Source organism: Seriola aureovittata, chromosome 20 (assembly GCF_021018895.1).
Source record: "Seriola aureovittata isolate HTS-2021-v1 ecotype China chromosome 20, ASM2101889v1, whole genome shotgun sequence".
NCBI classification, from domain to species: domain Eukaryota; kingdom Metazoa; phylum Chordata; class Actinopteri; order Carangiformes; family Carangidae; genus Seriola; species Seriola aureovittata.
This window is the reverse complement of record NC_079383.1, coordinates 9,975,446-9,999,459: the sequence shown is the minus strand read 5'-3', so window position 1 is coordinate 9,999,459 and position 24,014 is coordinate 9,975,446. Positions and strand designations below refer to the sequence as shown.

The window sequence follows — 24,014 nt, the reverse complement described above, 5'->3', positions numbered from 1 at the left end:
GATGAAGGTATAATAATGGGTACACAGTGGGACTGTTATGCACTCGTTTTTCCACAGCAGGTGATGTCAGCAAACTCAAGTTATTAATTACTGAGAGACAAGGTTTCACGTCTGTAAATATGGTTGTGACCTATAGGTAACAAAATATTGGAGCACCACAGACTACACAAAACTCAAAGCAAAACATTGTCTATTTAGATAGATACATAAAGTAGCATAGGCCATAACAAAATAATCCAGTATGATCATTTCTTCTCACTTTACCCTGTTTTTGATTATATACAGTATATTATGTGGATAGTGAAAACAAGAAGATAAGGTAATAGATATCCTTGGTAACAAAATATAATAGAACAGAAGAAAAAACATGCACTCACACACACACAAACCCAACTCGCTTCATACTTCAGCACCAAGTAATGAAGGCCAACCTACATCTGACTTGGCCAGTGGCCAAAAAACAGAAAAAGAGAGAGAGAGAGAGAGAGAGAGAGTCATTATGTCCAAATCAGTTTACAATAAAGTGATGCCTTATTTGATATTCAAATCAAATGACATAATGATAGGCTGTAAATACTGATTTTTGCTATGAAAGTCTTCACGAGTCAGATGTGCCATAACTTTATATGTCTAAAAAGAAAAGAGAACATGGTTTTTATTTTGTTTTCAATATTGTATAATTGTACAGAGGGAGCATGATACAGAGAATATATATATATATATATATATATATATATATTCTCTCTCTCTATACATATATATACATACATATATATATACACTGTTGCCCATAAAGTTGGAACAATCCTCTGTTTAATCCTATTTAAATGCATCAGTAATCCCTTTTGAACAGGTGCTATGATTACATAATGTTTCCCAATTACCCAGGTGAAATGAAATAAATCACATTGTCACAATCATTTCATGGAAAGAGGTAAAAAATATTTTATTCCAACTTTATGAGCAACAGTGTATACTGTATATATATATATATATATATATGCTGTATATGACACACTTTGTATGTTTATGTGTTAACAAACACTCAGATTTGGGAGAGCAAGCAACCCCCTCAAGCTCTTTAAAAACATTGAAGTGTCTCAAGGTTAGCAGAACACACAATCCTCTGTGCCTGATCATGCAGACAGATATTTACGTGTATGTGAGTATGTCTGATTGCATTTTCTTATTTTTGCATTGCATTTTATATTCTTATTTTTTTTCTTATTTTTGATTTGGACTCAATTTGAGGGAGCCATGAGACAAATGGCTTCAGTTTGTCTAAGAGCAACTTGAAAGGAGCAAGGGGGGTGTAGCAGTTTCTGTTATGCTAATATCAATCTACATAAGGAAGTTGTAGGCCTTTTGTAGAATTTTACCAGTATCAAACACTGATATTTGCATAATAGGAAAAAAAAGGATCATGTTGTCATACCAATAAATATACACATAAAACCACAAACATAGTCTAAGTCCATATATTAATATTCTAGGAATATTAGTGTTTCACTAAAGGGTTGCGTCCAGTAGAGAGAGTAGAAATAATCCCTTATCAGTAGACACAAAGAGAGAGAGAGAGAGAGAGAGAGAGAGAGAGAGAGAGAGAGAGCGAGAGAGAGAGAGAGAGAGAGAGGTCGCAGTCACAAATAATCGGATTTGGTGACTATGGGTTAACAGGCTGCTGTCTCTCTCCACCCTACATTGGACGGTCGTGTACTTTGCTGTAGCTCCTCTTTTGAAAAGCCTGAATCGTATTTCCATTCATAAGCCCCCTTACTGGAAAACTAAGTACAACCCAACGAGGTTTCGTTTTGACAGCGCGCGTGGAGATCTCACTTTGTGGGAGCTCAGATGGGAATAATGTCAACAACTCTAAGATGACGACTGGTAACTGCACGCGCAACAACCTCAACTAGTATATAGGCCTACGACACCACAAATTAAGGAGTTTGTTTATTTATGCTCGCGCAGACGATGTGACTGACTTTTTTGCACGAGCGTCTTGTCTTGGAGAGACAGCCAGTCACATGCCCGCGCCCCGCGTGCCAGACTGCACTCTACCCCGTGGACGGTGCCCTAGGCTCAGGGGTTAGATGGTGCTGATTACGGACGACAGGGATGGAGGAGGCGCCCCGTCGGTCCGGGTCAAACAGCTTCAACAGCAGCAAAAAGTCGCGGGCAACATCTCCCAAGTCCATCCGACCATAGCCGAGGAGCCGCTGTCCAACTCTGACGACGAGGACTACCTGGGTTCATGCGAAGAGGACGATGACGACGATAGAGATGAGGAGGACGATGATGAATTCGAAGAAGTTGACTTTGAGGACTTGGAAGACTGTCGGAGCATAGCGTCAGACGACTCCTTTTACCCGCCAGATGATGTGTTCGCGGACTCAGAACGCACCCCGTCTCCGGAAAGCCCGGAGCCGCTATCATTTTTCCAGGCGTGTTGCACAAACAACGCGGCTATCGTCCGGATAATGATACGACATGGAGTCAAGGAGGAAGAGGTCAAGGAAACGGACAGGAACAACAGGGTATGAAGCACATGTCAGGACTACTTGGAGTAACTTCACACAAGTAGGCCCAGCTAATACTTTCAGTATTCAGCTTTGACACCATTCACACCACAAGTATTTACCACAAGAGCAATTGGCCATTTTCAGAACACAATGTCAAGTTTTTAGTTCAGTAGTTGGCCCCAGTTACTTATCATAGTATGTTTGGTCATATAATTGATTTAGAAGTTATGGAACCAATAATAAGTTGTCTTGCTCAAGGACACTAAATCTTTTGTGTATTGCTACCAAACTGAAACACATCAGGTAAGACAGCCTTCATCATCACCTTCATGTCACTCAGTGCAAAAAGTTCAGATAAGGAGTCTCAGATTTAATAGGTATTGAAATAATTCAGCCTGTGCTAGCTGCAGTGGCTTACTTATCAATTTCCAGGTCTTGGGAAAGTACCCGGTCTGACCTCTTTTTAATACCTTTAATGTAGGCCATATCATGTCTTAAACTGTGTTATGAATGAATGCTGGCCACTAGCCTTCCTGACAACATTACATTACATCATAAATATCTCAATAGGTCTGTATCTGTAACTTATATGCAATAATTAACCTAATTAATAGTCAATAATCAACCAGTTAAAGTTTAAAGGAGACTGAGTAGAGAAATTTTCATCATGTTGCCAGTTGATTTGAAAATTACATTTTAAATCATGTACGTGCTTTTATTCTGAAATTCCAAATCCAATACAAATTCCTTGGCTCACTTGATTTTTATAATGAGATGACAATTTTTGCTCACATGTTTTTGTATGTTTGTGTGATGACAGACTTCAAATTTGGGAATGCAAGCACCCTCAAGCTCTTTAGAAACATTGAAGTCCTCAAGGTTAGCAGAACATACAAATCCTCTGTGTGTGGGTGTGTGGTCATGCAGACATATTTATGTATACATGAGTGTGTGTCTAACTGCTTTTTCTTATTCTTCATTTCAACTCAATTTGTGGTAAATGGCATTATCATTTTTAAGAGTATTTTCATTGTAATTAGATTATAATAAGAATTAATTAAATAATTTATTAAATACTTTTTTTCCCAATGACTCTGAATAACTAAAATTCATATTTTTCACTGAAGACAATTTATCAAAACAATTACTGCTTTCTCCAAAAAGTAGTGGAAGTTTTATCTGCTGTGCCATCAATTATGTATCCCTTTATGCCTGGTGGATAAAGGCCACTCCCACCAAAGCACTGCAGCCCAGGGAGAAAGAGATAAATCCATTTTTATGGAATGCAAGACTAGTTTTTATTCATCTGAACATTTCATTAATAGTAATTGAATTTGTTGGCAATGAGTTCTATACTGAATCACATTGTTCTTATCATGAACAATTTTTCTGACTCAGTGTATTTGTGCTGGGATAATTTCTTACCGTCTATCCAGAGAAAGTTTGCCCGTTAGCAAGCACGCAGTTTCATACCTTCACATAAAGCTGCTAAATATAAGTGTAGCTTTCTATCATTGACAACTACAGAGGTCCAGTGAAGAAGCTGGACTTTTTAACTTTTTAGCTGATTTGTGTTTTCATACCTTACATCCCAAATCTAGGTCTCTAACCTTGAGTAGGGTTAGGCATTATGACCAAAATCACTATTACGATAAGAATTTTCATATCACTCAATATTGATAATTATTGATGACTTCTAATTATCTATTTCTAATAAAGACCAGGACAAAAGTAGCTACTGTGTGTGTTATATCCTTGTACCGGTTGGATATTTTGTCATACAGTGCTGTTGCTGAGTACCTCTCCATCACAGACTGCCTGTGGGTTGTTTCTTGAGACGTAGCAGATGTTAAACACACACACACCTGTTAAATTATCTGCTGTTTGTCACTCCTAGCATGCTCCATTATCAAGTGATATGGTAGGCCGTGTTCACGAGTCAGGGAAGGAGCAAGTGGATTCTCTATCAAACAATTTTCATATTGCTATTGATGAAGTGTCTTGTTTCTGGCACATATCACTATCGTTTTATCACCCAGGCCTAACCTTGAGGCAACTCCTAGCTGTCTTTGTCTTTTCTTCCATTTCATCTCCTCTTCCCTATATTCGTTTTGCTCACCCCATCTCCTTATTTCTCTGCATGTAATCACTGATGAGCTCATGGGAAGATAGAAGTGAATGACATTATTGCAATGCAAAGAAATCTCTTTTATTCTTCTTTTCTGTTGAGATCTCCCTGATTCTTTATCATTGTTAGTAGTAGAGATTATCTGTAGTATAGACTGTGTGCGAATATGTTTGTTTTATGAAAAGAGAAAGATGTACACACACATATACACACATCCTGCCCAAAGCCAAAGGAAGGCCAAGGGTCCTACAGGCACTGGCATTAATTTGGTAAGCGCCCCAAAAAACATGCTTTCAGACAATTTGTGCGTGTAGCAGTGAGAGATGCAGAGCAAGAAAGTTATGTGTTTGCATAGATAAATAGGATGTGTGCTAGTGCATTCACCATTTACGCCATGCCCTCTGAACTCTGGGATGTGCACATACTCACAGAAACAATACAGGTTAAGCAACCCATCCACTGGAAATACTTGCTGATATGAATCCTCAAAGCTCATTAGTGCATTTGTATATGTGTTCTACATCCTGAGACAGATGTCAACATCCTAATATAGCAGACAGCTTGGCAAAACGACATGCAAGAAAAAGAGGGGTGTGATATTCAAGGCCAAGTAGGAAGTTTAAAGGGAAGTTTAAGTATACTTATTTGTTAATCTTGGAAGACAAAGGAACTACTGTAGAGGATTTGTTGAATTATATTTACAGTTTATTAAAGTATAGTATTATGTATCAATAGTAGGATTGATATACTATACAGTTGCAATTGTCTGGCTGTGCAAAAGTAGGTCTGATACATATCCTTTTTTTAGTTGAAGCAGGTTAACCAGGTGGAAACAAGAAAAAAATATACTTAACACAGATACACGAGGTGAATCCGAAGAGAGTGAGCTGTACAACATTTTGTAGACTATGTTGAATTAATAAACTATGTTTTGCAGGGTTCATCCATATTATTCCATGTATGCATAATAATGTGTTGGCTCTGTTTGCGATTTCCTCCTCAGCAGGGAGGTCAAAGGTTAGGCTTGGCTACAAAACTGCCACACAGAGGATTGTAGGAATACTGTGTTGTAGCGTTAACGCCATATTTTAGAATTTACTCTCATTGAAATGGGGCACCAGTCCTCTGGGAGGACAACAATGAATTACTTCATTGCCAAGTTTCTCATATCGGAAGCCATGACTTCTCCATTCAATGGATCTCCAGTCTCTACGTCAAAAGAATACAACAGGACAACAACTGGGTGTAAATAAAGGAGTTTATTTAACTAAACTACTATCTACAGAGTAAATGCAAGGTGTAATAATCATAAAGATGAAAATAATAAGGAAAGCAGCAGTGTGATGAGTTGGCAATGGTGGGAGAGAATATGTTATGGCTATACACTATGCCTATACAGCTAATGTCACTACATCTACGAATTAGGTTTGATGATTAAATATTGCTATATTTCGACATCAACCCAGTCATGAGCGGAGTGTTAAGACAAGGCCGTGTCCCGTTAACACAATGACGGATTCTGCCACTGTCTCAGCGGTTTCAGCTCTGGTGGAGTTTGCCAGGAGACTTTCTGTCTCGGGCACTCTTGATTCCTGGTCGGCTTCTCTGCAGGAGGTCATGCAGAGGTGGTTGTGCAGAGGTGTGCAGAGGTCGTGCAGAGGCGTCTCTTGTGGGTTGATGCGAAATGAACTCTAATGCTCTTCACTTTGGCTCGATAACTTTAGAGGAGACCGGCGTTGACCAGATGACTCTAAAGTTGTCAAAATCTTCAAAAAGGAAAACTTGATGATGATATAAAAGTTACAAAATTACTCTGAGGCACTTATTTTGTTTTGGTTCAGTTGGTCTTGACTTGGCTTATAAAAATAAAAGATCGTGCATGTAGACAAAAATGACGTTACTTGGAGCTTGTGGTAAAGAAAAATAAAAGACGCGAAAAGTGCAAAAATGACTAAGAGCCATGAGTTTGTGGCTAGCAGCTTAGAGCTAAAAGTTTACATGGCTACAGAGCCGGGCTTTGAGCCGGGACTCTGAGCTTTGAGCAAAGATCTCAACTTCTAGTTTCTGCATCGTTTTCTAGCTTCAGCTTTTCAGCCTCTAGCTTTTAGCTTCGTTTCTCGCATCTTCTTGTTATCTGGGTTTCTCTGACTTTTCTGAACTGATATCTGACCTCTTCTCACCTTTCGGGCTTTTCTGCACTTTTCTGACTTTGTGACCATGTGTGAATTGATCACGACTGTTTTATCCCCTGGGGGCTGGCGCATGTTTCAGGGGCATCACCCGTCGTCTCCTGTGTTTCCACTTGGAGAAGAGAGTCATTTTCCACTGAACTTTGGAATAATTTAATTCTAGAGTTTACTTATAAACTCGCACATCTGTCTACCACCATGACCACAAAACATTAAATGAAATATCATAAAACTACTTGCACTAATAATGGCAGAGAGGAGTAATAGGAGTGTTGATTTCATATTACATCCTTCAAACCTGGAATTAATCATGATACAAGTGGTTAATTGATCAAACAACAATATAATCATTTCCCAAAGCTAAAAGTCTATAAATGTGGATTACACAGCAGTTCTTTGACTGTAATAATAATAATATGGACATTCTGGATGTCATGTAGTGTGTGTTACCTCGTGTGAAGGATGCTGACAGTATGGTCACATGAAGGATATTGTCTTAAAATCTACATGTTACATTTCAAACATTCAATGGGATAGAAGTTTGGGATTAAACTATTGCATAGGAACATTTCATGAGTTACAGAACAGCTAGATATTTAATTTTACATTCTTCCTTAGATCTGTGTGTTCTGCTGGTCACTACCCAGGATTTGGAATGTGGGTTGTAGTTTATGACTCTTATCTAGAGAGGGACAGAGGAAGGGAGGTTGGTGTGTGTGTTCATGCATGGCACAGACAGGCCAGGATTCACACCTTAGTGTTAACCAGTCCTTTTGTTGTTACTTTTCTATATAAGAAACAATCAAATATCATTAGACAAAGTCTTATTGTAACAAACTGGAGATTTTGCCTATATTCTCAAGTTGTCTGGTGTCCATTGTTTAATCCTCTGAAGCTGACCCTTTGACCTTTGGTCTGGTTCTGTGTCGTTCGGACATGCTAAAAGCATGGTCTGTTTGTGGAAGAGGGGTCCTTTGTCTCTGTTTCCTATCAATTTGATAGTTTGATGGTGGGAAGAGTCGCAAAGTGTTAATTGTGGGTCCGTAACTCTGCATGTCCTTACAATAAACTTCCTTAATGGCTTGTGACTAATGCCAGGCCAGGTATGTACGCAACAGTGTTCTGGATAAAAGGCACTGCAGCAGTGAGTTGGCACTTGTCATTGCAGGATATTGACCCTCAGTCTGTTGTTGATGGTGGTCAGAATAGTACATTCACTAGCTACATTTTTTTGGGGGCATTTTTTTTTTTTTTGCAGTGAAGTGAGATAGAGACAGGAAAGTCAGGGAGAGAGAGAGAGGGGATGACACGCAGCAAGGGGCCAAAGGCTGGACCTGAACCCATGGCCGCCGCAGCCGGGACCAAGCCCATGTGGCACGCACTCCACCAGGCGAGCCACCGAGGCTACCTTGCTACATTTTTAAGGGATAAAGTTTTGTGTGGTGTCTTACATTACAGGATGCCCAGGGGCAGCAGTTTGTGTCAAGTATCCACATTAATCTTTGTGTTTATGTGGTTTATAGTCAACACCTGATCATATCACATCAGCATGGTTCACAAAGAAGTTTCATAATAAAAAGTCAAGTAAACACCAACATCTCTTATGTGGTCAAAACATCTGCAATACAGTACAGGTTATGGATAATAAGTCAAACAGCATAAAACAACATTTGTAAGACGTGAATCTGTGTAAGGCAGCAGGCCCGGATGGTGTGTGTCTGAGGCTGTTAAAGGACTGTGCTGCCCAGCTGGCTGAGCCTCTCCAGAGGATATTCAACTAAAGTCTACAAACAGGGAGAGTCCCGGTCCTGTGGAAAACATCATGTGTTGAACCGGTACCTAAAGTAGGGCAACTGGCTGAGATAAATGACTACAGACTGGTGGCCCTCACATCACACATCATGAAGACCGTGGAGCGGCTTCTTCTCCACCTTCTGAGGTCACAGGTTGAACATGCACTAGACCCCCTACAGTTCGCCTACAAAGGACATATTGAAGTGGATGATGCTGTCCTTTACATGCTCCACTGGGCCCATTCTTACTTGTATGAGCCAGGTAGTTATATGAGATTATGTTCTTTGATTTTTCACTTGGATTTAACACCATCCAACCCCCCATTCTTAAAGACAAGCTGGAAGGGATGGGGGTGGATCCCTGCTTCACGTCCTGGATTGTGGATTACCTGACAAGACGACCATAGTATGTCAGGCTGGGTAACTGTATCTCAGGGACAGTGATGAGCAGCACTGGGGCTCCACAGGGGACTGTTCTGGCTCTGTTCCTGTTCACCCTGTATATACTTTAAATACAACTCTGAGTCCTGCCACATCCAGAAATACTCGGATGACACAGCTATTGTGGCGCGTATTAGGAATGGGCAGGACGAAGAGTACAGGGATCTGATGATGGCTTTCAGTGAATGGAGCGACAAGAACTGCCTCCTTCTTAACACCTCCAAGACCAAGGAGATGGTCATCGACTTCCAGAGGTCTAGGCCCACCCTTCAGCCAGTCAACATTCGAGGAAAGGACATTGAGTTGGTGCACACTTATAAATACCTAGGTGTGCCCCTGGACAGTAAACTGGACTGGTCCCTGAACACGGATGCCATCTACCAGAAGGGGCAGAGCCAGCTCTTTTTCCTCAGGAAGCTCAGGTCCTGTGACGTCTGCAGTGAAATGCTGTGCATGTTTTATCACTCAGTGGTGGCCAGTGTACATTTTTATGCTGCTGTCTGCTGGGGCAGCAGCATGTCCGACATGAACACAAAGAGACTGGACAAGCTGGTAAAAAAGGCTGGGTCTGTGCTTGGCAGGAGTCTGGACTCACTCAGGACTGTTGTGAAGAGACGCATGCAATGTAAGATGGAGGCCATCTTGGACAATAAGCAGGACAAGGTGCAGCAAACGTATAATCTCACCGGCTGCAGAACAGAGAGGTTCAGGAGATCCTTTATTCCCACTGCCATCAGGCAATACAACACCTCAGCCAAAGGATGTAGACTAATCTAATTATTATTGTTTATTTATTATTAACTGTTTTTTTTAATTATTATTATTATTATTATTAGTGTTATTATTATTATTATCAACTATGAGCTAATGGACACATGAATTTCCCCTAGGGGATAAATATCTATTTGTCTATCTATCTATCTATCTATCTATGATAATTTGAGAATATGTTTCACATCTTATCCAGTAGAAAGATTAGCATCATAAATCAGTTATAATTTACGATATTATGTTTTACAGCATGTTTTTCTGAGGCCTATTTGAGCCTTTTTGCAAACCCACTTTCTGTCTCAGCCCAGACTTAGGCAATAAAACTCACTTTACACTGCCACCCGCACATGTTGAAACTGTATTAACTGGAAGCACAGTCACAACAAAATAAGCCAGACAAACAGCTGTTGACATAAACAGACAGTCTGTCCCTTGTACCCTTAGAAGAAAGGATGAAACAGACCATGTTTCAACTACACACAGCATTAATACTAAATTTAGCAAGAAACTTAATTACAAGCCATTATGTTGTTCATATGCAAGTACAGTATGTAATTCTCCCTCTATATGATTGCAGCATAGTAATTATATATGCTGTCAATGTCACAATCCTTGAAATCCCAGATACTTGTACCAGTTACTGTGTGGTAAAAAGTAAAATATGTTTACAAGTCAACAGACATCAGGGTTATCTCGTCTGAATGTTGGCTGTTAGGAAACGTGTTGTGTGTGTCATATCAAATTAAAATTGTTGTCCTCTGGCACCTCTGACCCTGTTTAGGACAGTGTGTGTCCCTCGTAGAGTGGATAAGCCGTCATGCTCCCAAAACTCAATACATACGCACACACACACTCATATGCACACAGACACACACAGAATCCAATCAACTTAAATGAGGCCACCCTGCCTGACTGTTACCTCTCTGACTTTCTCTCCCTCTTTTCTCTCTCTCTTTCTCTCTCTCACACACACACATTTCCTTTAGAAAGCCAGATTCTCCAAATAGGCTGTGATCAGGTGACAAAGCATGACAGGTGCACTTCAGCCTGGCCTGCTAAAACAGCAAGTGACAAAGGCAACCACAGAATATCTGACAAACAGAAAGGATGGCTGACCGACACACGCATCGACCATCACGTCAACAAGCAAGCAGACTAAATGAGGGACACGTGGGGAGAGTCAGATATTTGGCACTGCAGATGGTAGCAAGCATGATGCTCCCAGAAAATATAGATAAGTGGAAAAATCAAAGCGACAGTCATACATATCTGATTTGATACAGCCATGTGAAAGCTCAGCTGCAGACAGAAAGACAGTTTACAGGGAAGCTATTGACAGAAACATGGCCTACAAGGCTACATCTGTGTCAGCGATGCTTCTAGTGTATGTGATTGAGGGCAGTATACATTGTGTTTGCCCGTGTGTGTGTGAGAGCCTGTCCTTGAACACAATGATGTACTATAAAATGCAAAACGAAGACAAACCAAAAAAAAGGTTTCTATTTGGTTTATGCAGCAGCCTGTAGAGGTAGAGTTTGTCACTTGGATGACTTGCAGGATTTAGCTTAGACCAGGACTTATTTGAGAAAAAAATTAGGTGTGATACGTACAATTTCAAACATGTCTAAGTTTTGTATATGTTATAAGTGCAAAGATGTACTTTAGTCTCTCTTGATTTCACATAATTTGAATAAGATGCACTTGATAACATACAGTAGTTGAACATTGGCTGGGAAACCTGTGTCTATGATGATTTTTAAGGGTTACAGTGGGTATTGTGTCATTCTCGTTGGAGCCAATTATTACAGCAACTTACATTAACTTTAAATACACACATGTCTGTCTCCCTCCCCCTCTCTCAGTGTCTCTCTCACTGATAAGCCTTTCTATTCTTAGCTCTGGATATTCCCCAGATTACTGAGTGAGTGTGGATATGTGTGTGTGTTTGTGTGTGTTGGTGTCTTTGCCTGTGTTTGTGTCTATACGGGCTAATAATAAGTTGACATGAATTCTTATGTGTATGTGTCTTTGTTCAGACTGCATCAGAGCCCACTGAGCTGGATTGCAAATGGCATGTGTACATATTTGGTCAGAATTGTCATTACAGAAACTACATTTTTAAGCAATAAAATAGCACCTCCTGTATTAGTGTCCTCCTGTGGATGTAAATTCCTGGCACCAGCTGATGATGTCGGTGCTGTAATTCAATTATTGAAATATCTGTAGCATAAAAAATGATTTTCTGTATCACTTTCAACAGTCTTACGGGCAGAGATCAGAGACAACTGGTCATCTTATAATCAGGGAATATTTATAAGTTTTCCTGTGAACAAGCAAAAGTTATGTTTCTCATGTATTCTGAATTGTTTACATTTAAAGTTTAAGAGCTAGCAGTCTTCTTCCTCTGTGCACATTGCTGCATATCATAGCACATTACAGCTGACTGCAGATCAGTCAAATAGTGTGAAACTGTTGTGCCAATGCATGTGCGTCTTCATACACAACAAAATGGAGACCCACACATAAGAAAACTTCTCTATAGCACGATCAGAGGTCAAAAACTCCATAGGCTTCCTTAAATGTATGGTAGTTTCAAAGACATAACTGTAGGTTTCAACTGGCCTGATGTTTTCACCTGTTTTCAAATAACAAAAAGTTAAGATGATAACTAGCTCCCATTTTTCAACCAGCACAATAGGTGCTCCATAATGTTGAATGTTGTAATGGGACAGATAGTAGCTTAAATTGCTAATTTCATATAGCTATGTGAAAAAAATGCTTTGTATCCACATTTATAGGCAATACGAATGCAAAAAATAAAGACATTTCTATTTATATGTGTTACATTTGAGGCTAGTCTGCATCTTCATTTGGTCTACATACAAAATACATTATTACCCTGAAAACTGTTAGTGAGGATTTGAATCTCTGTCATGCTGAAAGTCTCTCTTTACATTTTACTGTATCTCTATCTTTTTTACACACACATGCACTTCATACACACTCATGCTCTCCTGCTTGTTTTAGGGTTATTAAACTGCCAGATTGTATTGTTATTTTTATCCCTTTAGCTCTCACGTTAGTCATTGAGTGAGTAATATTGAGTCGCACAATTGCCTTTTTTTCGATTCCTTCGCTGTGTGCATTTGACTGGTTCCCTTCTGTCAGATTCTTCAAACTCCAACATTGCTAGTAACCGCTAGTAAAGTGCATCAAAATCAGAGCGCAATGGATATGTAAAATATATACTTGTGTTTATGATAGGGATGTGCTGAGTAGAAAAATTGTGTCCGCAAGAAAGGGAGAAAAAAAAGTTAAATGATTGTATGTGTGTGTGTGTGTGAGAGAGAGATAGTTTCACAGAGAAAATAGGGCACTGTCTGATGAAATTGCTCCAGACATGCTGCAGGGCATGCTTCTAAAGTACACCACAGCAAGCCTGGAGGGTTGCCAAGAATGTGTGTGTGTGTGCACATGAGAGAAAGAGGCAGACAAGGTCTACATGTGTGTCTAACCAGATAGAGCTATTTGGAGCTGTGCCATTGTACGTGAATTTCTTCTAGACGATCCACCAGTTACTCCACAGGACCTCTTTCCACCTCTTCCCCTTAAAACCCTCAGGGATGTGACTACATCTTCAGCTGGCTGATGGTCTGGCTTGTTGTAGCCACAAGTTTAAGTTCAGTTTGTCTTACAGGTAAAAAACATCTCATGTCTTGTAAATGCTATAAGGCATTGTTTTAACTGAGCCTGGGCTGCAGAGATAATTAAAAGCTAGGTTGCTATATGTTAATAAGAAACTATGTTGTCAGTCTGATACAGATTAACACAAATAAAGACAGTGGTCGGGCAATCCCTCCCATACGTTGTCAAAAACCTATAATCATAGGATTTATCAGACCATCACGTTTTGGGAATTTTTCATTGTCTTGAAAAATGTGGTCACATGTTTATGTGACATGATGCTGACATAGCCTCAATGATGGTTAAATTAAGGGTTGATTAAAATCATCTGCAACCTGATAAGTTTGTATAAGATGTACTGTATTGACTAAACTGCAGGTATTTTGCACGATGTTTTTATATTTTGACTTTAGTGAGCGGATATTCAATATGTGGAGATTCACATATAACTTGTGTGTGTGTGTGGGTAGTATGTAGATATGGGGGAGGTTGGCAGAATCTTTGTAAACTTGTTTACACCTTCAGGTCATATCTGTACCAATCTTCCATTTATTCATGTCAGTGAGACATAACTTTTGATCACATTCATACCAGAGTTTGAAAGAATAATTTACTGGAGTAACACAATGTGTCCACCAAGAACCAAGACTAAATGGTAACAACTTACCTAAACACTGTATTTCATATATTCTTCTTGCGAGCAAAGTCTAATTTTTAACTCTTCATGACAAGATTCTCATATCCACATGGTGTCAAATATACACAAATAAGTTCAATACACCATGGTGTCTTTATTGACTTGTCCTGCTGTTAGGACAATTGGATTTTAACAGAAACTGGGAGGTGATTGTTGATACTGATGTTTCTATCACCATGTCTTTTACAGTATGACACACCCTTTGACCTGCAGCTACAGTAAGACATTACGCTGCCTTTGAACTGATGTTTGTCGTCGACTTGACCCCATTCTGTTTTCCTCTTCAAGTAATATGAAGAGGTAAAAGTGCAGTGAGAAATGTTCCTGTTATTGAAAATACAAGCTCAAAATGAAAATGCCTACAGCCTTTCTTGATTAATCTGAGCAGAAAACATAAATATTTGTCTTGCAACTGATGCATGCACTGTCTATGTTTGTTCTGACATGGAGGAGGTCTGACTGGTTGACATTTCCAGCACGCCTGGTTTTAAAAAAGCACAAACAAAGAGTCCCAGTAGGGTTGGCTGGCTAGCCAATTAATAATTAATCAATTATTCGTTATGATCAACACATTGTTTGTTTGGCTTTGTTGCAACTTAAGCTACAGCTTTGTAAGTTTTGTACACTTTGTACACAGTCACATTCATTCTCATTACATTATTCACATATATTTATTAATTTGTGAAAAAACATTTCCAAATTTATCCACTTATGCTCTGACCCATCTAGTGAAAGACATGTCTTTCCAACAGAAATCTTTCATGTATTCATGTTTAAATACACTGTAGATGATATGTTAATTGAGAACTTTGTGTTCTTAAATTCCACCCTATCTCTCTTCTCTCTCTGGTGGTAAACGTGTTTGTCTTGGCTGATGAGGTGTGCGCCTTCTGGAAAGTACTCAACTTTTACAACTTTTCGTTTTCCACGACTCACATACTCCAAAACTCAAATAAACTCACACTCAGAGACTAACATTTACACATTCATCCACACACACACATAAAAGGGTGCCTATTCTGGCATGAACACACACACAGACACACAAACACATACACATACACACAGAGAGACAGTTTATTTTTCCACTGAGTTCAAGTCGGTTCAGGTCTCAGTGAAAACATAACATGTCGTATTTATTTATGGATATTAGTTTTGAAAGATGCACAAAGGTCCCCTGGTCTTATGGATTTCTACTGACACTGCCATGACCACATTTCTCTTCATACTACTTCCTACATGTCAGCAGTGCAGTTGGACTTCATCTCCTTTGGCAAGTTTTTCCCTGAACAATTTTGCTGATTCTAAACTTAAGTCTCTATTTTATCTGTCACTTTTCTATCCCAGATAGGGCTTTTGATTGCATGTTACCAAGGTTACGTGGATGTCGTCATAGCGCTGTCTCAGTGTCCGTATCTGGATGTCAACTGGCAGGACAGTGAAGGAAACACAGCTCTAATCACTGCTGCCCAAGCAGGTAAGTTCCCCATGCACACACACAAATGTCAAACACAGCCTTTGATACACAGACACTTACAGGCTGGTTCACAGTACTGTTGAACACATGCAGACACAGATACAAATACACACAGTATGGCAGTAATGCTGAGACAGATGAACACACACAGATGAGTATAAAAAACAATGCACTCGTGTTGTCAAGCGTTCAACAGAAGTGATGAGTGTGTTGTATGAAAACATATTGTAGATCTTGTGTGTCTACAATATGGTGGACAAGTGTGAAATAGCATTTAGCAGGTCTTTTCCAAGACAGCGTTATGCTTATAGATTGTGAAAGGTGACTTACAGTAATGACTGTCTGTTTCAAGGCCACATAACAATCACCAACTATTTGCTGAACTACTACTCTGGGTTGGACATCGAAAGGAGAAACTGCCATGGCTTCACCGCTCTGATGAAAGCTGCCATGCAGGGCCGGGTGGAATGTGTGCGCTCGCTCATGATGGCAGGTGAGGCAAATGTGTATAATTACACTAAATGTACAAAACTCTATAGCTATCAAATTTGATACGCAGAAGCAAATGTTTCAGTATCAGAAGCATACTGTTAATATGCTGCACTGTCAAAGTCTATATTTTAAAAATTACCTTTTTATGCAAATTCTACTGATTACATCCACAAAATGTTGTTTATTCTACCATTACTCTGCCATCAGGGCTGCTCAGAAAACTGTGAACAAATTTTCAGAAATTTGGTGGACAGATGGGCAATTTGAATTAGTTTTGGCAGTGATTCAGATCTGTGTTATTATACGAGTATTCTCTTTTTAGTTGTAAGAGTGGATCTAATGGAGAGATTATATGCCAAATCATAGAGGCAGGGGGTTTAATTGACAGGATTTCAGTTTAATGTTAATGATGGGAATGACACCTTTAGATTGATTTATCAATATGTTAATTTTTGCATTATGTGCATATATTAACTGGCCCTGTGAGATTTGTATGAGGATGTCCTGAACACACTGAGACAGATAGCAGCCTTAGACACAAACTTTTGAATCTAATCTTTCTATCTCCACGTTGTTATCTTTTAATCCACATCTTTGTGTGTCCACCTTCTGCTATGCTTTTTCATTAACATTTTTAACTCTCTGTTGTGTCTACCAGGGGCTGCCCTGAATGCGAAAGACTGTGGCCGCAACTTGACTGCCAGGGAGTGGGCTTTATTTACGGGCCGTTATGAAACCGCCTGGGTGATTACACGTCTGATGGAGCGGCCCTGTCCCCGCCAGTACTCTGACACATACAGGTAAAACTAATGGCTGGATCACATTGTTTGTGCAATATCTCATAACCCTTAATAAGAGTCATTCATTCGTCACTGCATTGCAGTGTTTCAAAACTGTGTTCCAAGGGAGAATGGAAGCAGAATATTACTGACTAGTTTTCAAGGGCGCTGCAGTACTCACAGAATTTTTTATTTTGCACATAGCCCTTTTCTCTGACTCTTCACTTGGGCCACTTCACAACCCAGCAGGAGCTGTCTGCCAAGTTGCTGTAGAAAACAAATAAGCCTCACCTGCATTCTAGCTATGTAGTTATGGACTAGTATAGACTCAGTGTGAGAAGTGTGTAATAAATCTAAGTTTAATGTGAAAAAGTTTATTGCAGATTAAGGAGGGTTAATGCAAGAGGCAGCGAAGATAGCAAAATACACTACAAGAAAATAGGAGACATGGAATTAAGAAAAAACAGTTACAAGAGTCGTAACAAGAGTCGTAAAGTTGTAAATCATGTGAAAGTATACATTTTGCTTTATGATTATGAAGAGTAAACTCTCCAGCGCCGGTGGATTTATGTCAAACTTGCTCTCCCAGTCTAGAATGGCCCCCACTGGCATCACTGGTGGCCAAAGCCCAGGAGCCCCGTGGTTGCCTGAAGCGCCTGTCTGATACAGTACGGAACGTCTTCAACATTGCAAATGTCACCAACCCTGAAGATGAAGGTGTGATTGACCACATGGTTTCTATTACAACAGCCATGAGGAGCCCTTTGATTGCAATAGCCTGCCATACGGTGAGTAATGAAGCTTTAGATCATGCTTACTGGTCATTATGGTGTCCTTGAGTGCCAAGAAAGGCGCCTTTAAATAAAATGTATTATTATTATTATCCAGTTATTCATTAAACAGCATTAAACACTATACCATGAGATCCAGAACATATGTATTCTAATCCCCATGTTCGTCACTTAGGCACTAACAACAAGCTTTTTTCAAACAAAAGCTGAGATAAGGTGAAGTAATTAGTATAGCTCTTTGTGATAAGGAAGCCTTCTTTCATGGTCAAAATCTTTAAAGCTGTTCTCATCTGCATTTTTCCTGGTGGTATCTGTACATACACAGCATAGTTGGAAATATCAGCTCATTCACTTATCCTCCAATGGAGCCAAACATTCTTGTACAATATGGAAATCACCTTCCACAGACATGAAATTTGACTGAACAATTGATATTTTGTGTTTTTGCATCAGTGTACAAATTGTGACTGTGTTTAACAAGTAGTAGGATAAAGTCGCTCTGTCACTAAATAGAAGTGATGTGCAAATAAACTAATGGTAATATTGTGGTAATAATGCTATTAAAAGCCACTGCCACTAATTTATCTTTTATTTTATCAAAAAATCTGTTTTTTTCATGGGATTAGTTCATAGTAATTAAAGGATATAATAAACGCCAGCTTTATCCGATAAGCAGGTTATTTATGCAAGATTACCAGTACTGCAATAAAATCAAAGGGGAGACTGATCATTGAATAGAATTCTGTTATTATCTCGACCACTGCAGTGCTACTGATATTATACTACTGATATTATAAGGAGTACAACCATTCAGAGACTGTTGATTTGGTTTCAGGTGTGTCCTGACAGTCCCCCAAGTGTGGGCAAACGGCGCTATGCAGTTCCTGAGCTCATCCGCCAGCAGCGCGCCAAGGAGCTCCGCTCCATCAACCCTGACCGGGTGGACAGCCACCTCAAACTCTTCCAGAACTCCCGGGTCACACTAGTGGCCAAGAGTTCAGTTGACCGTCGGGCCAGCCTCCAGGCCCAGAGCCTGGTGCCTCGACACAGAAGCTCCAGCCTGGGTATTGTGGCTTACAACGAAGCACTGGAATTGCGAAGAACCAGTCTCCTGCCCATGCACATGGTGCTTAGGAGGAGCAGTGTCAGGCCGGGCTTCAGCATCCCTAAGGTAAGGGTGTCCAAGGCACCCGCACCGACTTATGAACCAGAAAAGATCAGGAGGAAGAGTAGCGCCAAAGATGGAAGTGGGCACCTGCTGCAGATCCCAAAATGGCGGTACAAGGAGCTAAAAGAAGAAAGGAGGAAAGCTGAGGAGGCTGAGAGGAGGCGGCTGGAGGCTGTAACCAAGAGACACCTTGCTGCTGGGAAAAGGAAATAATATCATTGCCTCAAAGGATGTGATGTACACTAACCCTAGTTTTATGCTGGACAGATTAGTCTCCAATGTTTTTCTACAATCGGTCAAGCTCAGAGTGAGCCTAGAATTACTAGCAGGGTTCTTATAAGATGACAGAAGACTGAAGGCTGTGCTTGTCAGCTCAGTTTTGAATCCTCAGTTGAATTCTGTTCAATGTTAGAAGAAAGGATGCAGGTTGGCTTTGACAGTATATTAGAAGTGTACAATACTCAGCATCCTTTGTGATGTCAAACAGTAAATTTCCAGGGGATTTGATACTTGAAATGTTTTTAGATAACTTATTTTTCATATTTATTGCTTTTTAATGGAAGGTCAAGACTATATTTTGTTACTCTGTGGGCACTCAATACAGTAGTGTTTTACACTGTGATGGAGCAGAAGACACTTATTAACACACATTATTTCAGACTGCAACCACAGCAGAAATGTGTCCATCCTTCTACCTAAAAAATGGTCATTAAAGATGTTATGAAATAATGTCTCTAAAATTTTCACTGGAAAATACTAATGGGCATGTCATATTGGCTGAGAAAGTTAAACATAAGCTTTTATAGAATCTAATGTCATTTGACAGCAATATTTTTAGATGATTTTGGTTTTGCTGTATGATGAAGCCCATGAATGTATTTTAATGTAAACTATACTATATTTTATAGAGATTTTAAAGCTTTTTGATGACAAACATTTTATTTTTTATTCAATATGGATTTTTTTCACATACTGATATGCAAAGAGTTGTGTTTTCTAGTCTTAATGTTCCAAACCAAGACTGAAATGTGGAGCACTATTTATTGCAAAACCACATTAACTCTGGTGATAGAGTATCATGCAATGATTACTCGTGGGTGATGTGAACGGAATAAACACTTCTGCTTACAGTAATTCTGGATGTGGTAGTGATTGAGCCAGCAATTAATGGTCCATTGTTATTATGACTTCAAATGTCTCAGCCAGCCTGTGTTGTACAGTGAATAAGAAAATGATGGGATTTGTTGTTTTTTCAATTACAATTACAAAAGAATTAACTCAAGTTTTGAGAAACTAGGGTGAGCATCAGTCAATGTGACAGTACAAGTAGAACTGAAGCAATAATCCTTAACATATGGACCCCTTTGATAAAAACCAGCCAAACCATTATGGTGCAAGAGGTCAGCTCCCTATTTTAACATTAGAATTGTGAAAATAATGGGGCAAAAAATAGCTACGAGTTTGAACACAGAGCCACAGGGAGAACAGTGATATAACATTGTCGGGATTTTTGAGAGCACAATTTCACGGTCCTAACTCCTCATGGTGATTGCAGCTTAAGTGCCATCCAAGAGTGTGCATCTAATATACATGTTGATGAGTTGCTAAAGGGTTACGAGGGCACTGTGTAGCCAAATCGTTTCTTCAAATAAACTCCACTGACTTCAGAATGACAATCTGCTTAGATACTCCCCAGAGGAAGTCATTTGAACATGACAAAAGATGAGCAAATTGCACATTTACTGAACTCTACACTGAACAAGTGGTTGCAGGATTAACATATTTAACATTAACATAGGAAAACAGAGCATTTTCTACAGTATTTCTGTGAACTGTAAGTTTTCTTTGGAATAGAGAATGAAGCTGAAATACCTTTAGACGGATATCATGCTTATATTTATAGTTAGTAAATGCTCGCAGTACTGTTATTCGTGCATAATTTGTTTTTGTTTTGATAGTTTGTTCATCTATCCCAAGTTCACTCATACAGTGTCTGTGTGGCAAGAGACAAAACCTATTAGCCCTGAATGCATCAGATAATATTTAGGTCATCGCTGTAGCTCAAACAGCTGTTAGCTTAGATTGTAACCTGAGATTAAGAAGCGCCACTGGCTTGGTCAGCAATTCTCCCTCCCGCCCTCCACTGCAACACCGACCCAAATCCTTCACAGAAATTCAGAAGTGGCCAAATAAATCAGGCACTATTCACTGATTGTATGACATGTATTATGTCATGCTGTGATGCTACAGGATGGGATTTAGACAGGATGACCTGATTCTAGATCAGCACTGGAAGGAATCCTTAGTTTGGGCCCTTTGCTGGTTGGTTTTGGTACTACACTTAAGGATATCTGCATGTTACATAGAGTGTATCTAAACATGCATTGTGCATATTTAAGCATATGATGGTAATGCTCCACTAGATAAGAATTATTATGCCGGAACTAGCCATTAGAAGATTCAATTCAATTCAATTTTATTTGTATAGCCCTAAATCATTATATACTTTATCTCAAGGCACTTTTCAGGGTTAGGTCAAGACTCACTTACTTTATTATAGAGAGAAACCCAACAGTTCCCACATAAAGCAAGCACTTGGCAACGGGGAAGAAAAACTCCCTTTTAACAGAAAGAAACTACACATTACAAATTACAGTTCTTCGAATGGGCTGAACTTGAGGCTGGCTCCACAAACGAGTCAACCCCCCATAGACTCCCATGTTAAATGTTCAACTTAAAAGCTGAAACAAGTTGTAAATGTTTTACAGCCTAGTACAAAAAATGGTTTCAATCTGTATAGCTAATCCCCCTTTCATGACAACTGTGAATTTTAATACAACTCACTTGTTTAAATTTTATTAAGGTTTAAAGTTATGCATAATTGAGGGAGTGGCTGCTGTGAGTGACAGGTGGGTGCTGTCACAGTCCACTAGCTGTCTTATAGGCATCACCTCAGCTAATTCAAGTCACTAAACATGACCTTGTAGCCATGTTTGTGGTGCTGGAGCCTTTCAGAGGACTTTTTATGCAAATATCTGACAAATAGTAAGGCTTTTTCTGTGGTTAATTGACTAACAAAAGTCTGATCAGGAAGTTTGTGCTCCTGTTTTATGAGGTGAGTGAAATTCTAGGCTGTGGTTGAAAAAAGAAAATCGCCTTTCCTAGCCACCTTTCCTTGACCTTGCTGCAAAGAATTGTGGGACAGCATTATCTCCTTTCCTTTCATAAAGGAAGGTTCAGTGTATACTATGCTATAGATGATAAAATAGGAAGCATTGAAGCTCCTTTCCTCAGCATTTTGTGAATCTGACCAGCTCTTATCATGGCTGCCCCTTTAATACTTCTGGGGCATTTCACTCAGTTTGGAACCTTTCTAAGCAAAAAAGACTTTTCAACAGTAGTCCTAGTATTATTTTATTTATTTATTGCTAATTAGCAATATTGGTGTTTGTGCTCACCAGCATCGTTATGTAACTGAGTATAAAAAAAAGTATAAAATCACAAATTACAATTGACTGAATTGTTTCATTTCTCTCTTGCAAATTTAATAGTGGTAAACCAGGTTTATGCCTTATTTATAAATAATGCATGATCAAAAGTATTATCCTTATGATTTCAATGAATTTATCCACATTTTCACTGATTTAGCAAGAACCAAATGTAATCTGTCCCATTTCTAAAGGTATGAGAGCTGTATAATTTTCATTTCTTTTTCTATTATTCTTTGAAATGATACTGTGATGCAATCAAGGATAAAGTAGGTCCTTCTTAATGAATTCCATTTCTGCAAAGCTGAGAAGTATGAATAAATGATCATGTCTTAAAATTAAATCAGCATCAAAATTATCTACAATGTACAATGTTTGAGTGGTGGAGCCCTCGTTGATAAAAAGTCAGGAGAACTTGGCAGAGAACAGTGCTCTTAAACAAAAAAATCTTCTCTCAGTAGATAACACCAAACTTGATTTAAAAAAAGTACTGCACTTTCTTTAGACATTTTCAATAGTAACATTGCAGAAAACAAATTAGTTTTACATAAAGGTCTGTCAGTTCTATGTTTGAGGAGTAGCACTCATGGTATTGTTTAATGGTTGGAATATAAAAAAAAGTGGACACTGGAGGAGTAAACAGTTTGGATTTGGTAAAACTGTAGCCAAAACGTCCTGACCTGACTGAAATAAATACCTTTTCCTCCCACTGTGGCCTTATTGACTGAGTAAACTGAGGCATCTGTGGAAGGTTTTCAGTCTCAGCTAGTTAAAGCCAGTTTTAATGTACCTGAGGTTCACATGGCCAACAGCTTGTGGTGTATACTCAAGGCTAATATAATAAAGGGCCTCTAAATGACAATGACTTGGTAATGAAGGTAAAGTGCCATAACCTTGACTGTTTTATGGTGTTGGAAGACGAGCTAAGATGTTTTGGGGTCAGAAAAACATAGACAGAAAACATCTTTTGCCTGCTGACACATGGTTTCTAAAAGCTGGCTTTTTTGGATATACCTCCCAAACATACCTACAGGGCAGCGCCTTGCTCAAGGGCAGATGTTTGCCACTGAGCCAATGTGCGAGGCTACCAACTAAAACAAAGTTATTTCTTTACAGATTTCATAAATCATGAAATTTAATAGGTTTTTAGTTCTTCAAAAGCACTTATCTGCACTGTGACTGTCAGCTTCTCCTGTATGGGTGATGATAGTTATCAGTCAACTCATCTTGGCAGTGTCAGTGTTATGTACTAAATACTGACCTGATGTGAACTAGCTAGACTAGTAATGAAATGTAATCCAAGCCAAAATTCTGAGTATTTAAGAATGCATCTTGATCTATCTTCTTCACTGTGAAATTCTTCCTCATATTATTAGCTCTGTCTTACTCTCATTCCGTTCCTCCTATCAGTCTAATAAAGCATGGCAAGAGATGAGAGATCTACCACTCTGAGAGAACTACATACAAAGATGGAGAGTCAAGGAAATTGCGTCTTCTTTAATGGGGTGTTTCAGCTTGCTGACAGAGACTAGTACCAACTAAGCCAGTGCTGGCTGGTTTATTGGGATAACATAAGCTGACAGAACATCTGGTT

At 39.3% G+C, this 24,014-nt stretch overlaps 1 protein-coding gene across 1 annotated transcript; it reads left to right on the top strand.

Annotated features, from left to right (window-relative positions):
* Nucleotides 1–1,620: 1,620 nt before the first annotated feature.
* ankrd33ba (ankyrin repeat domain 33ba) lies at nt 1,621–20,397 on the top strand. Its single transcript, XM_056363781.1, has 6 exons — nt 1,621–2,537; nt 15,573–15,702; nt 16,055–16,195; nt 16,853–16,994; nt 17,563–17,761; nt 18,600–20,397. The coding sequence occupies exons 1-6, from the start codon at nt 2,094–2,096 to the stop codon at nt 19,143–19,145; spliced, it is 1,602 nt and encodes a 533-aa protein (XP_056219756.1). The 5' UTR covers nt 1,621–2,093; the 3' UTR covers nt 19,146–20,397.
* The last annotated feature ends 3,617 nt before the right edge of the window (nt 20,398–24,014 follow it).